This window comes from Xiphias gladius, chromosome 14 (assembly GCF_016859285.1).
Source record: "Xiphias gladius isolate SHS-SW01 ecotype Sanya breed wild chromosome 14, ASM1685928v1, whole genome shotgun sequence".
Taxonomy (NCBI): Eukaryota; Metazoa; Chordata; class Actinopteri; order Istiophoriformes; family Xiphiidae; genus Xiphias; species Xiphias gladius.
The window spans coordinates 9,593,033-9,606,718 of record NC_053413.1 but is presented as its reverse complement, the minus strand read 5'-3'; the positions used below and the strand labels follow the sequence as shown (position 1 = coordinate 9,606,718).

The window sequence follows — 13,686 nt, the reverse complement described above, 5'->3', positions numbered from 1 at the left end:
ACACATGAGAGTGGTATCAATCCTCATTTTTAACTCATGTCAAGAAAGCAAATAAGCATATTTCCCAAAATGTCAAACTATTCCTTTAATTTTTTATTGCTGGCATGCTGCCGTGATACTGGGTAACTGGAATAACCCAGTATGACCCCTGTGGTTATAACACAATAATTCACTCTGCAGAAGCAAATCTATGGATAATAAGCCCCTGCACCACACAACTGTGCGGCAAATCATGGATCTCGTATATAATAACTAGTTTCACAGAGTGAGCTACTAAACCTGTGATGATACGACTACCAGGCCGAGGGTTCAGTCGTGGCCTCGCCTCTCTCGTTGAATACACAGGAGCGTGACCTTCTGCGAAACATAGTGGCCCCGGGGCCTTTCCGCCTGGTGAGACGCAGATAAATGTCAGAGTGCAGGAACCTGGGGTAGGAGTCCTTTTTCATCAGGCTATAGACTTTCGTCTGTGCGGCTTCAAAACAGCTCCTTGTGGGATGTGCTATGTTCTTCTGGATGGCCATCTTGGTGTTGTAGTCAATGTTAACCTGAGTGAAAAGACATTGGGACATTATGAAAAAACATGCAGAATAACAGTCACTGACATGGCAAATCCACTACATACATTAAATTTATACTTAAAAGGAATGCTTACAGTATATGAGGATACACATTTTCTTCTAGATTTGAACGCATGAGTTACGGATTTTTGTGTCTTGTATGGTAGATTTGGCTAAAGATCAGAACCACACAGTAGAAAATGGGCTGGATGAACATCCTAGTGGATGTGTTTCTAACTGAGAATACATCATATACTGATGAGAAACAGTGGAGAAAGTCAACATCTGCATTTTTTAAAAGATTACACACATGACATTAAACATAAAGTCCAATTCAAACACTAAAGATTCTTTTCTGCCTCAGAGGATCTTTTTCCACAAGGACAAAAGCACCACTTGGCAATCTTGGATCTTCTCAGAAGTTCATGTTAACCATGGGTAAAATCTGTAATATTTATAACCCTGCTCCTTTGGTGATAGATAAGACTGAGTTTGTGGACACTTTTACAAGACTCAACATTATTAATAAGGAGAGATTTTCTTTTTTTTGTTGGTACCAATTAAGTTTAAAGCTCATACAAGCAATCACTGACACACATCATGTTCCTGAATATCATCACGGACAAGGATACTAATTTTCTGGCTCCCGGTTTCGTGAATGAGTTGTTTGTTTAAGAATACTGACAAAGACAATCAGAGTTATGTGAATTATCTTTAAACAATATTTTTAGCTTTAAACGACTAACAGTGGTTGAAGCGTCTTACATAGAAATAAAATTAATCACAACTGATAAAGCTTGCAAAATATTCATGTGTATGAAACCATAACCAAATGTTATGAATTTAAATAAATGTATGTATATGGATTAAATAACGTGGGCTGGTATATGCTTTCGTGTTACTGCAGCATGCTCTAAAACACTATCTTTCATATGTACCCACAGTATACATTCACCTTAGACTGAAAGTGTGTGGGTGACCCTTTTTCGAGTTTTGCAGAGGAACGTCAAAACCTTACACCAGACACCAAGCTGTTTAATGGTCAGACCCGCTGAAGGCCCTGAGAGCATATACAATGGCAGTCGCATCATTGAAACCTCAACTGTCTCGCCCAGGAATAACCCGACTTGCTTTGCAATGTTGCATGCACTAGATACATGACCTCAGCGAGCTCTTGCTCCTAACGAATGTTCACAAAAGTCAACCGGCTGCAGGCTCATGACTATGCAGAGCTTTGCAATTCACCCAATGTTATTTTCATTACAATGGCATAAATATTTAAACCTCCAATAGCCCTCAGTGACAAATAATCCAAAGAAAATGCTAAACCACGGGGTTTATTTGAGCCTTTGCAGCTCAATTTTATAGCCTATTTTGCAGCATTACATCCACGCAGTTTATGATAAATAAACATGCAATGCCATACCTCTTTAGGAGCCTCCGATTCAATAAATACTGTATAAATATATTTGGCTTTGGACAGCAGCTTTGTCTCAGAATCAATGGTCTTGTATTCTTCACAGGCCAACCAGAACTCAATGTTTTCCTCGCTGAACTCTGTCCTGAGGAACTGAGAGAAGTTTTCTACCCCATCTGATGTAGAGAAACAGAGACAGAGACACTCTGATGGTTACTAGAGTGAAAGTAGAAGAAAGCAGACAGCTGTTAAAAACCAAATTGGTAACTTTTCTGAGCATGTTATGCAATTGAGGCTCAGATTTGATAATAGCAGGATGTATTAAGGAGGTATGAACTCCATAAAATCCTCATCCCTAAGTCACTAAAATGTGCCTACTTTATAAATAGTTTAATAAGTAATAGTAATAGCTAATACTGAGACAGTATTATTGTTTTCATTATATTGCATTAACTATATTAATCATTCCTAAATGAGCACGTAGCGTAATCTACAGTGTTTCAATGTGGCCCTAAAGTGAAACTTCTGTGATTATGAGGAAGTTGAATAGCTTCTGTATTACTAACTGTGCTAACAAACGTTAAAAGATGTAGTGAAACTCTCACTGCTCTCTCCATTAACTATTTATTGCCTGTAGCACTCCTTGACAGTTTAAATTTCAAATGGAGCAAACTGTTTGACAGCAGGTGAAACTGTTTTGGGCAGCAATTCGACACAACTTTTTTGAGACGTTTGGAGCATTAATCTGACCTGAGTGCTTTAGCATTTCTTCAAAGGAGTCGCTCCATTGCAAAGCTGCCTCTGGTGAGATGCTGCAAAAAAAATCAGAGATGCAGTCAGCTCTTCCCTAATGACGCAGCAAAAAATGTTTAGGATTCTCATGAGATGTCTAGATGTCATGTTTCTATAAGTGTGCAATGAGTCATGGAGAGAGCTGGAAACTGAAGTTAAAAATGAATAATACTTGTCCCCAAACAGCACTGGCTATATATGAAATTAATGGATTTTTCCTCACTTGCTGGATGTCGTATTTGTCTTTTTATGGGGACTGACGTTTTCATGAGAGCCTGACTTGGTGAGAAAAAGGCTTAGTCGGCTCTTCCTTTCCTTGTCTTTCTGCCTGCAAACAACAGAGAAAATACATCAAGTTCCACAAACTGTCTCCAAGTGCAGCTGTGGCACTATTCAACAAATCAGCAACTTATAAGAGAATTATTTCTCACAGACACATTTCCAAAGTGGCTTACATGACATGCCGTAAATTACACAACATCTTTGTGGTACAAATTGCAAGACAAGTCACGTATGCACGTGTTTAAACAAAAAGCCAGAAGAGAGTCATCATGGAGGATGGCAGCTTTTAAAAGCCTAACAACCTAAATGAGAGTAGCGGCTTTCAGTCACACTCAGACAAGGTAATACATAGAAACAGCACATATCTATTATGACAGTGTTATGCCGCTCTTGAGTAAAATAAGGCTTCTCTATACAAAAGAAACTATTACTAATCTATTTTCTCATTAAACTTACATTACTCCGATTTCTGACATTATACCTTAACACTTATTAAAGCACAATATGAAAGTACTCATTCCCAAATCGTAAAGCCACGTGAAAATAACTGAGGTTCACACACCAACCTGCTACAATCGTCCTTCATCTTTGGTGTCTGCAAGTCTTCTGGACCAAGCATTTTGTAATATGCTTCCTCCTTTGGGGCCATGTAGTTGAATTGAGGAAATAGAAAAAGAAGTGTCTCCATACTGTTCTGTTTGTATCTGGTGTGCGAAGCTGCAGGCCACAAATAGCTCGCTGAAATTTTAACCCATCATTCGATGAGCCACCTCGACTTTTATAAAGCTTGCTCGCATTTCATTTCCCATACCTTTTGCTCTGCTTCCTGTAATGGTGTAACCACTTACTGCTAACAGCTTCATCAGTGAAACAGAAAACCCCTTGGGTTCAACATCCTGCCAACTGTTTACTTAGAAATTTGAAAAAGACAGCTGGTTACGCTCATTCACAGAGCAGGTTTTTTGTTTTGTTTGCTTTTGCTTGAGGTAACATCTTGTCTTGATTATTGTCTTGATTACGACACATTTTTAACATTTTTCTAGATTGTGTGGTGTTTATACAGTCTCACTGATGCAATGTGATTATGTGATTGAGGTATGAATCATATGGAGCTTGTTGATAAATACTCACTTTAAGTATTAGATCTTGGGTGTTATAAGAGTTGTCAGGCTTATTCTGTAATTCCACTTGCAAAACGGGCAAGGCCAGACACTGCAGAGATTGAAAGAATTAAATGTAATGAATAATAAAATGTGTCTGTGCAGAGTCTGGGCTTCACTCTCTCCAGAACATCAGAGCCTTAATGCAGAAAGACAAACTCACTGCGACACAGTGGAAAGCAACAGGGAATAGGTGCGTTCTGGGGCAGATGGAGACAAATGTGATGTCTCTGTTAGAGAGAGACTGCCTTTAAAGATACTAGTAGAATGTACTGACGAGGTTTCTTCAGTTCTTACGGCGAAAAAAAATGTGTGTTGCTTATTATTATGTCACTTGGATGTTTTGACCTTTACTACGCAGAATGATGTATTTGCAGAGTTTGACAGTTTTCTCCGTGCTCACCTTGTATGTTTGAGCATGATTTTATGACATCACAACTGGTTTGGAAGACAATCCTAGTCCAATAGGAAACGTACAAAAGTGTGATGCAGAACCTTGAATCCAATTCATACCTCTGACAAACCTAGTCTCAATGTCAACGTTGACCGACCCTTATGTGTATTATAGTATTTTGATCTGTCTGCCATGACAAGATTGTGGATGAAATGTGATTCTTTTAGTAATAAAGTTGAAACCCATCTATATCACAGAGACTGTCCTACCAAAGGTACACAGCCACAGGTTAAAAGTGGCACGTGTGGTGTCATGTGATTTGTTCCTTTCCCGTTAGTCTCCTCCGTAAGGTGTGTTCAGACCGAACGCGAAGTAAATTTTCAAAGCAACTTTGCATATAAAGTGCATGTAAAACATGAGTGGACAGGAAAATATATGAATTGCCCCTCGATGGCACGAACTAGGGCAAAGGCATGGTCAAAAGAGTTGAAACCTTTAAACTTGAGTGAAAATTTTGCGCATGTCTCAAACCTTAATGAGTCCTATTCATAAAGAATCAAGTTCCTGGTAAGATGCCCGAAGAGTGTGTCTGAGCTACGCACACACATGGTTAGTGCATAGGTTGCTAGCTAGCTGCTAGCTTTAGCTAGCAACCAGCTGGACAAATACACCAACCAGCATCAACATTTACCAGATGGTGAGTATATACTGTGTATGTCTATCTATCTATCTATATATATGCTTCCACACAGGTGCACTGCATGGTACAATGACGCAAGTAACATCCAATCATGCTCTGTGGCATGCAAAATGCAGGCCCAGTTGAATCTGATTGTGTACCACGATGGCAAGAGGAAAAGATCTAAGTGACTTTGTTAGAGGGTTCATTGTTGGGGCAAGGATGGCAGGAGCTTCAGTCATAAAGACTTTTCAACTGGCTTGTGTTGCAATAGGAACAGGGACTAAAGTGACATCTGCATTTAGATCTAAGGCAAAAACATCTCTAAACAGGGTCGGAAATTCAGCACACATTTGATGATCGTAATGCTCGTGCATTAGTGCGATATGTAAGAGAAAAACAGAACAGCAACTCTTCCTCAGTTGTCTGAGAATTTCAACGCAGGACATGATCAGACTGTGCCAGCAAGAACAGTCCGTCGACAGTTACGTAGAGAGAGATGCTATAGTAGGGTTACAGTGCATAAACCCCTCATTAAAAGATTAATGCACATTTGAGAGTTAGCTGGTGCAAAAACCACAGCCACTGGTCTACAGAGATTTGGAAAAAAGTAAGAGGTTCAGAGGAGTCATCCTTCACCATATTCATCACTGTACAGGCCTGAATGCTTGACCCCTACAGAGAGGGGATCTAGTGGCTCTGTTATGCTGCGGGGGGCATTTTCCTTAAATTATTTCGGTCCACTTGTCCCCTTAGAGGGAAGGGTCACTGCAAATCAAAACAAAGTTTTTCTGCGTGATCACCTTTATCTTTTGATGAGACATTTCTATCCTGATGGGAGTCATCTCTTCCAGGACAATGCCCTCATCCATAGGGCACCAGGGGTCACTGAATGGTTTGATGAGTATTGAAATGATGTGAATCATATGCTGTGGCCTTAGCAATGACCAGATCTCAACCACCATCATCAAAACAACAAATGAGGGAATATCTTTTGGAAGAATGCTTTCCATCCCTCCAGTAGAGTTCAGAGACTTGGAGCATCTATGTCAAGGTGCACTGAAGCTTTCTGGTGGCATGTGGTGGTCCATATATATATATATATATATATTTATAGATATAGATACAAATATATACACTTCAGCCACAACATTAAAATCAGTAATTGTTGATCGTTGTGGTCCAATGGTCTAGTTCACACAAATATTGCAAAGTGAAAATTCTCTTTACTGGAATTTACCTGTGTAACTCCAGGCTGAATCAAAGCCGTTGCCTATCCTCGCATTAAAAAACAACACCCATTGATTAAAAGAGACAAATTCAGTACTGCAAATGCACATGTGCAGCTATGGACCAGTGGTCCGATAAACTGAAGCTGCAGTATCCTTTCCCTTCAGGTAAACAGCGAACTGCCAAATCACTGAAACCAAATTAAATAGTGGCCATTTAGCTTTGCTGTATGTATTTGCCTCTTGTCAACATACCAGATGAGAGAACCAACAAAAATCAATACACACAGAGCCAAGAAGGTGTTTTCGCCATCTAGGCACAAACAATTAGGATTGTTTTTTTTGATTATTCCTAAATAATATTTCCATTTTCAGTTTTAATTTTGTAATTATTTTGCCAGCACCAGGTCTCGTCTGAATTTATTGCCAGATGAGAAGTTTGGGGAAAAGAAATTTAGCTTGGGGATGACCAGGTTGTTTGAAGTGTCACTTCAGTGAACTAAACAATTAATATTATCTGCTCACAATAGTCACACTATATAATATAAAGCTAATATGAAATCACATGATGTCTGGTTAACTTCGTATGTATACCCACCATTGCAGGACTTTCCTCATTTTGTTCCTGTGGAACTGAATCAATAAACAAAACGCTACATCTGTGGGTAGAGATAAATAGATAGATCAAAAAGATCTTAATGGGAATGCTTTAGATGTTGTTTGGTGAAAGGGGAAGTGATGGAGTTGAAACTGCAAAGTGCTGACACGGTTGAAGGGGGTGTTGTTACTTCCTGTGAAAACATCTGTTCACATAGGTCTAGTCCGAGTGGTATGTGTGTACATTTTGTCTTTAGGTGAAAACGCAGTAGAGTCAGAAAAGAAAACACACACACACACACACACACACACACACACACACACACACACACACACACACACACACACACACACACACACACACACACACACACACAAAACCCAAACAAACATAGAAAAAAAGAAATTTCTTGAAAGTGCACATAATTTGCTTTTTTCTCTTTGTGTTCCTACATTCAAATGCCAAATGAACAATATGCCTCAGTGGGATTGCTTTAATCTAAAAATGGGACACTGCATGATGAAGAATAAGACATTTGGGTGCTTGGAAGAGGCTGGGCATCGATGAGGCCTTGATCTTTCCCGAGAGTGTACAGTATGTCAAACCAGGACGTACTACTGAAGAACTTATTCTATTTCTTTTTTTCATCTGCCATATTAGAGAGTCTATTTAATGACATCAGCTTTGAATTATAATAAGCTTCTATCCCATTTCTGATATCAGAATTGTGCTGTCCACTCATCCATTCATTAAATGATTAAAACAGGGTTTTATCTGAGAAAATTTCTGTCAGCTTGGAAATGAAAATTCACAATTCATGCATGGTTTTGTATTGCACCAGACTTAAAGGCAGAAGTGCAGTAATGCACCCAGCCCGGTTGGCTGGGTGCATTACTGCACTTCTGCCTTCTGCTGCCAGTGTCACCATTCAGTGCCAAGCCTGCTCTTTAGGGTAGATGGGCATATAGCACATTTGACTTTCAGAGACCAGAGTTTTTGTCCTAGTGTTGCCTAATCCTAACTATACTTGAACCATATGATATTTCCCATAACCATGATCTTTTCCTAACCTTAACTGTACCATAATTGCCATGTGCAGATATTGTGGAAAGTGAGATTTTAAAAAACTTGGTCCCATAAGTCTACCTTTCCCCCTGGAGGGAAAATTACTATTGTCACTCCTGGGGCTGGGGATTGAAAGGGTAAGTGATAAGCTGCCATTTGGATCAGTGTTCACTTTTTTAGCTTCCCCTGTACAATCTAATGAAATCCAGTACAGCAGCCCTGCCATAACATCGATTGTTACAAAGCTCATAATGTTCAGTTTTTGGTGACATTGTAAATGTGTAAATTCAATCATATGTTTATTATTGAGGGACATTGTTAAACATGGTGTTGCACTGGACTGCGCTATATTTAGTTTTTGCTGAATATTAGAGACACCTCTGTGTGTAATGCAGGCCAATACAACGTCATAACTACTTAAGACCTCAATGCTAAAACAATTGTTTACACAAGTGAAACTCAGCTTATTTAGACTAGTATCATGGTTGGTGCCTGTGTGATGCAGAAGAACAACGTTTGCCCATCAGGTCAGCAACTGGATTCAATACCCAGTTGTGGTGCTCTTCAGCTTCAGGCTTGCATTTGTGCAGGTGGTGTCTCCGAATTAATGACTCCTACTGGGTGGTTGGTTTGCAGTGAATGCAAAATAAAAAGTAAAACATTACAGTACATGTAACCTGATGGGCATAACTGGGGCCATCTCGTCTTATACATGAGCCCAGTCAAATGAGTGATAAAGCAGCCCATGTGAGGCCTGGAGTCTTTTCAGATGGGACCCACTTGCAGCTCTCCTTGGCTCCATTAGCAGTCCACATGTACAGACCATTGTGGAGCAGTGTTATTGAGTCAGTGGACAAGCAGAACCAATCACGTAGACATATTGACTAGCTATTGCAACAGGAATTGTATGATAATTATAGTCAAAAAATGGTAACTTACGTAAGGTTAATGATGCAATTGTTTACTTTTCCAAAGTAAAGAAAATATGATCTCTATTAAAGGTAATTTTTCGACCTGGTTTATGTTGGTGGATGTTGAGTGTTTACTCCATCAGAAACATTGCAGCTCCCTAATGAGCATAGCCGATGTGCTGCTTATACACTGAATCAATATATCAATATGGTTTTGTTTTGTTTTTCTCTTTTTTTTACGGTAGAAATACAAAAAGTGCTGAGTGAGTGTGATGCAGAGCAGACCAGCAGGCACATCCAGAGAGAAAGAACACACACAATGAGGGTGCACATTCAAATATCATCTTATATCTCTGACATATATGATTTCACTTAGCACTATTTTTCTACACATTTCTAATTTCACAAGCTGTGTACAAATTGATTTTATGGATCCCTCCAAAAACTCATCAGAGTTTTTATTTTCCCATAATGAGACCTGACCAAAAGGAAATGAATAAGCTTTGGAGATAAAAAAAACTTTTGTGCTCACATCATGTGACAGCATTAGCTGATTTCTTATCCATCCTAAGTTACAATGAATATGCAGTGTGCTGGCTTGAAGGATTAAATCTCTTTAAGTACACTGTATATTTAGATGGTTCTCACAGCTTCAACTGGTTCACAGCTTGGCCATCAAGCGTGGGATCTCCCTCTTTAGACTTTACAAGAAGGCTGAGCGCTTCCAGGAAATGAGCTCCACTTTTCACTGATGTGTCTGACAAGCAGACAGCAGAGACCGAACACAGCAAGATGGCTACACGCTAGTGGTGACATCACTTCCTTGTCAGTGAGTCACACAGGTGCTCCCTCCGCAGATGAAAGGCGTGCTGTATTTTGGTGCAATTTGTCAGCTCACAGCCAAATGTGAATGGGGAATGTACAGGAAAGCAAAAAACGTTTTGTCTGGTTTAATGTGAAATTTCTGTGATGTTGGAAATGACTCATCAACATTTAATCAGAATGTATTGACTCTTGTAGTGACACAACAACATCAGATTTTGGACACTTGCACTGAAATATTTCTCTCAAATATCATTATGTACATCTTTTTTTTTAAATTTGGTTGAACCTACTTGATGAATTTTACAGCATCACCTTATTTCACGATGGTGTCAGAGAAGCTAGTCACTTAATTGACTCTAAAGTAATATTACTTAATATATATCTATATATACAGTATGTAGATGAAATGATTAGTCAGAAATATATCATTTATGTTTATGTAAAAGCGACAAACATTCTTTCTTTGTCTTATAAGAGTTATTCCCAACCTGGGGGTCGAAACCCCTCCACTGGGCGACAGGATAGATCTGAGGGGCTCATGAGATGTGTAATGGGACAGTTAAGAAGAAAAAAAGTTTTTTAAACCTTGAGAATGTATTGAAATGACAGGATGTTAGAAATTTAGAGCTCAAAATTTGTAACTTCTGATATCTGCAATGAGGGGTCTCAATCAGACACTGCTTTATTTCAAGAGGTCACAAGCTAAATGTTGGCAAACATTGTCTTCATGTGATAAAAAGTGAATATCTTCACGTTTTGGAGCGTTACAGCGTTAGCAACAATACACTTTTTCTTGGAATTCAGGAGGTTGTCATGGGCATTTTTCTCATATCTTATTGTCCAAATGACTAATCGATGGATCAAGGAAAGATGAACCAATAATGAACATAATGAACCAAATTGGTTGCAGCCCTAATATGGAATTGTGCTTAGGAAGTCATCTGTTTTCTAATTAACAGGGCTGCCAGCTTAAAAATATTAATGAAAACAGGCCAGCATCTATTTTCTTTTCTTTCTCTTTGCACAAGACACTTTGACATGCAAAGCCGACTCAATGCTGCCACCCTATGACATGTTGAGGAATCATAGTACAACCAAAAGCTGATCATCGTCAAAAGTTGAACTGTTTTATGTGTAATCCAGTTTTCATGTCTTTTAATTGCAGCTGTGGGACATAAGCTACATCTTCCTCTGTTTGAAGGTTGGATCGAGATGAAGCATTTTTGTGTGTGTTAACAGTCATCATAAGACATATACAAGATGTACTGTCTATACTTGCTCTGTGAGCCCAGAGCTTAATCAGATTGGAATTCTCTGCCTGCTGGAGCAAAATGCTAACTAATTCCTGATTACCATACCCACTGCTGGAAAGATTGTTTTTCACATTTTATTTTTCCTCTTATGTCAGTATGGTGTTTCAAATCAAAATGGACCACCCCGCCTTCTCTCGAGAACAAATTGGCTCTGCTACTGACTCTTACAACCATTTCAAATGCGAATCAAATGCAAGTCAGGAACCACCACTGTGCCTCCCCATGAATATTACATTTTCACTTACAGTTTCACATTTTTCAAGATATTTATGTTTTAATGTGATTTTAATTTAGGTTCTTATCCAATTCGAGTTTGTTTTATATTCTGTTGGAATCTTTCACAAAGAATTTAAATGTGTTTCTGTGGTCCACATGCAAGAATATCTGCTGGGATAAAGCCAAGTTAAGCCGATTGTGCCAGACAAGGCCTGCAATGTGAGTTTTCTTTTTTTTTTTGCAATGCACTGTTCCTTTGTGTAGACACCCTGAGTGATGTGGTTGTAAAGAGGCCTGGACAGAGTTCTTTATCATAGGTCTATGAGACTTTCAGAGTCTCTCCAGTAATCAGGTCCGCATGCCAATAGTGATGGATTCTACTCTGCAGCTACTCTGCACCAGACAACACACACATACAAATCAGAATTTACATGGCCAAGTCTTTCTTGATCAATAAACATTTACTCCTGAGGAGAGGCTGCATCTGTAAGCCTGTCTTCATAATCAGATCAAACTTTCTACTGATCCATGAGAAAATGCATCAATGGGATGACCTCTCAGTATGTTGGCTTTTTTCATGTATTCTCTGTCAATGTACATAAACAGTATTTTGTTTTCACACATCTGCATGTCTCGATTGTAATTTTTAGTCCAATCTCTTACAGGAATAGACTGTAACTACTGTCAGACACTGAGCAAATGCAGATAGACACACAGCCGCCACTGCTGCTGCCCAAAGTATAAGGAGGCCAATGATAATGCTGTAAAATACAGAGATCATTTTAATCAATTAGCTGAGAGCTTTTGCGTCCCTGATTAAGCCGGAGAGGAAAGCAACAAATGGCTGTGCTCCTCAGATTGGATGTGGAGGAAATCGCCCTATTTCAGCCGTGACAGATGTCGGCGCATGCCTGGACGCTGCTGGACTGCTAAAACTTTGCTAACAGATGCTTGATATTTCACATTCGACTTCAGTGTGGCTCCATAGCAAGAAATGTAATACACGTTTGACTGCCAGACTATGAGAGAATAGACTCACGCTGTTACACAGATTGGAGTTTCAAAACAACAGAAAAGCCTCTCTGCAGGACCAGTGGTTTGTGCAGTCCTCTACTGTCCTATTTTATATCGGTGTAATATTTGTGGGATCTTTTAAATCTAAAATTAACACATTCATCCCTTGTCACTCTTCCTAAAATAATAATTTCAACACTAAGGTGAATGGATTAAAGCCAGAAATTAACTTCATGATTGAATTGAATCTGTTTGATCAGTGCTGCTATCTCACCTGTGCAGCCAGGGGAAAAAGTAGATAGTGTATCATGTCTAAAAGCAGGGAGGTTTTTTTTTTGGATTCACTTACTCCCCTCTTCAGGGAGGTTAGAGGTCAGAGTCAGCTACAGGCCAGTAGTCCGGGAATTGGTGGGGATTCAGTGTCAACCTCAAGGACGCTTGGGTAAGAAGGTTTCTCGCCGAGTCCTCTGGTATTAAGGTCAGTAAGCTTGCTCAATGTGGCACCCTGCTGCCCTAAAGTCAACTCTGGAGGATTTCTCCTAAATATACAGTAATGAAAAAAAAAAAAAAAAAAAACAAGCAATATTTTGCATGAATTATAGTTTTTACATTGATTTGGAGAGAGTTTACTAACTTGTATTTCAGCTGCTAATAGCTCTACACTGTGTCTGTATCATACTCTTAATAAAATTTGAAAAAGATTATGCTCCATACATTCCCATGGCATTGTGTCAGTTGTAAATCAATGCAAGTCCTAATTGAACAATATTGCTGTGCAGAGAGTGCTCCTGCGACTCCTGATCTGTGTTATCCACCATGCAAGAGAATGTGAGTCACATTCACCCTACTGCATGCTATTGTGTCTGTAATTACAGGGGATATTGGGAATATTTTCATTGAGACTATTTATGGTAAATCATGAAATGCAGCCAAAGTGCCACCTGCCTTGTCTCCTTCACCACCAACGACCCCCCCCCACCCCCGGACTTATTTTGAAGGTTTGAATGTTTCATGGCTCATCATTGAGGCCCCCCCCCCCTTCCCTCTCTGTCTCTCATCATATCTCCAATAGCCCACAATCTCTGACAGTTCACTTCTCCTACTCTCACTTTGCATGAGGCAAGTCTAATTAGAGTGAATTATTTGGCTGATGGACTGTGAAACACATTCCACCAATTATCAGTATACTATAAACAGACTGTTATCTGTGAAATCCCTCTGCCTGGGAGTA

At 39.4% G+C, this 13,686-nt stretch overlaps 1 protein-coding gene across 1 annotated transcript; it reads right to left on the bottom strand.

The window, feature by feature from the left end:
• On the bottom strand, nt 1–3,852 carry rgs18 (regulator of G protein signaling 18). The gene is made up of 5 exons (XM_040144752.1): nt 3,618–3,852; nt 2,993–3,097; nt 2,728–2,789; nt 1,987–2,153; nt 1–548 (listed from the first exon to the last, which is right to left on the bottom strand). Exons 1-5 carry the CDS (start codon nt 3,737–3,739, stop codon nt 294–296), a joined length of 711 nt encoding a protein of 236 aa, XP_040000686.1. The 5' UTR covers nt 3,740–3,852; the 3' UTR covers nt 1–293.
• Between the last annotated feature and the right edge of the window lie 9,834 nt (nt 3,853–13,686).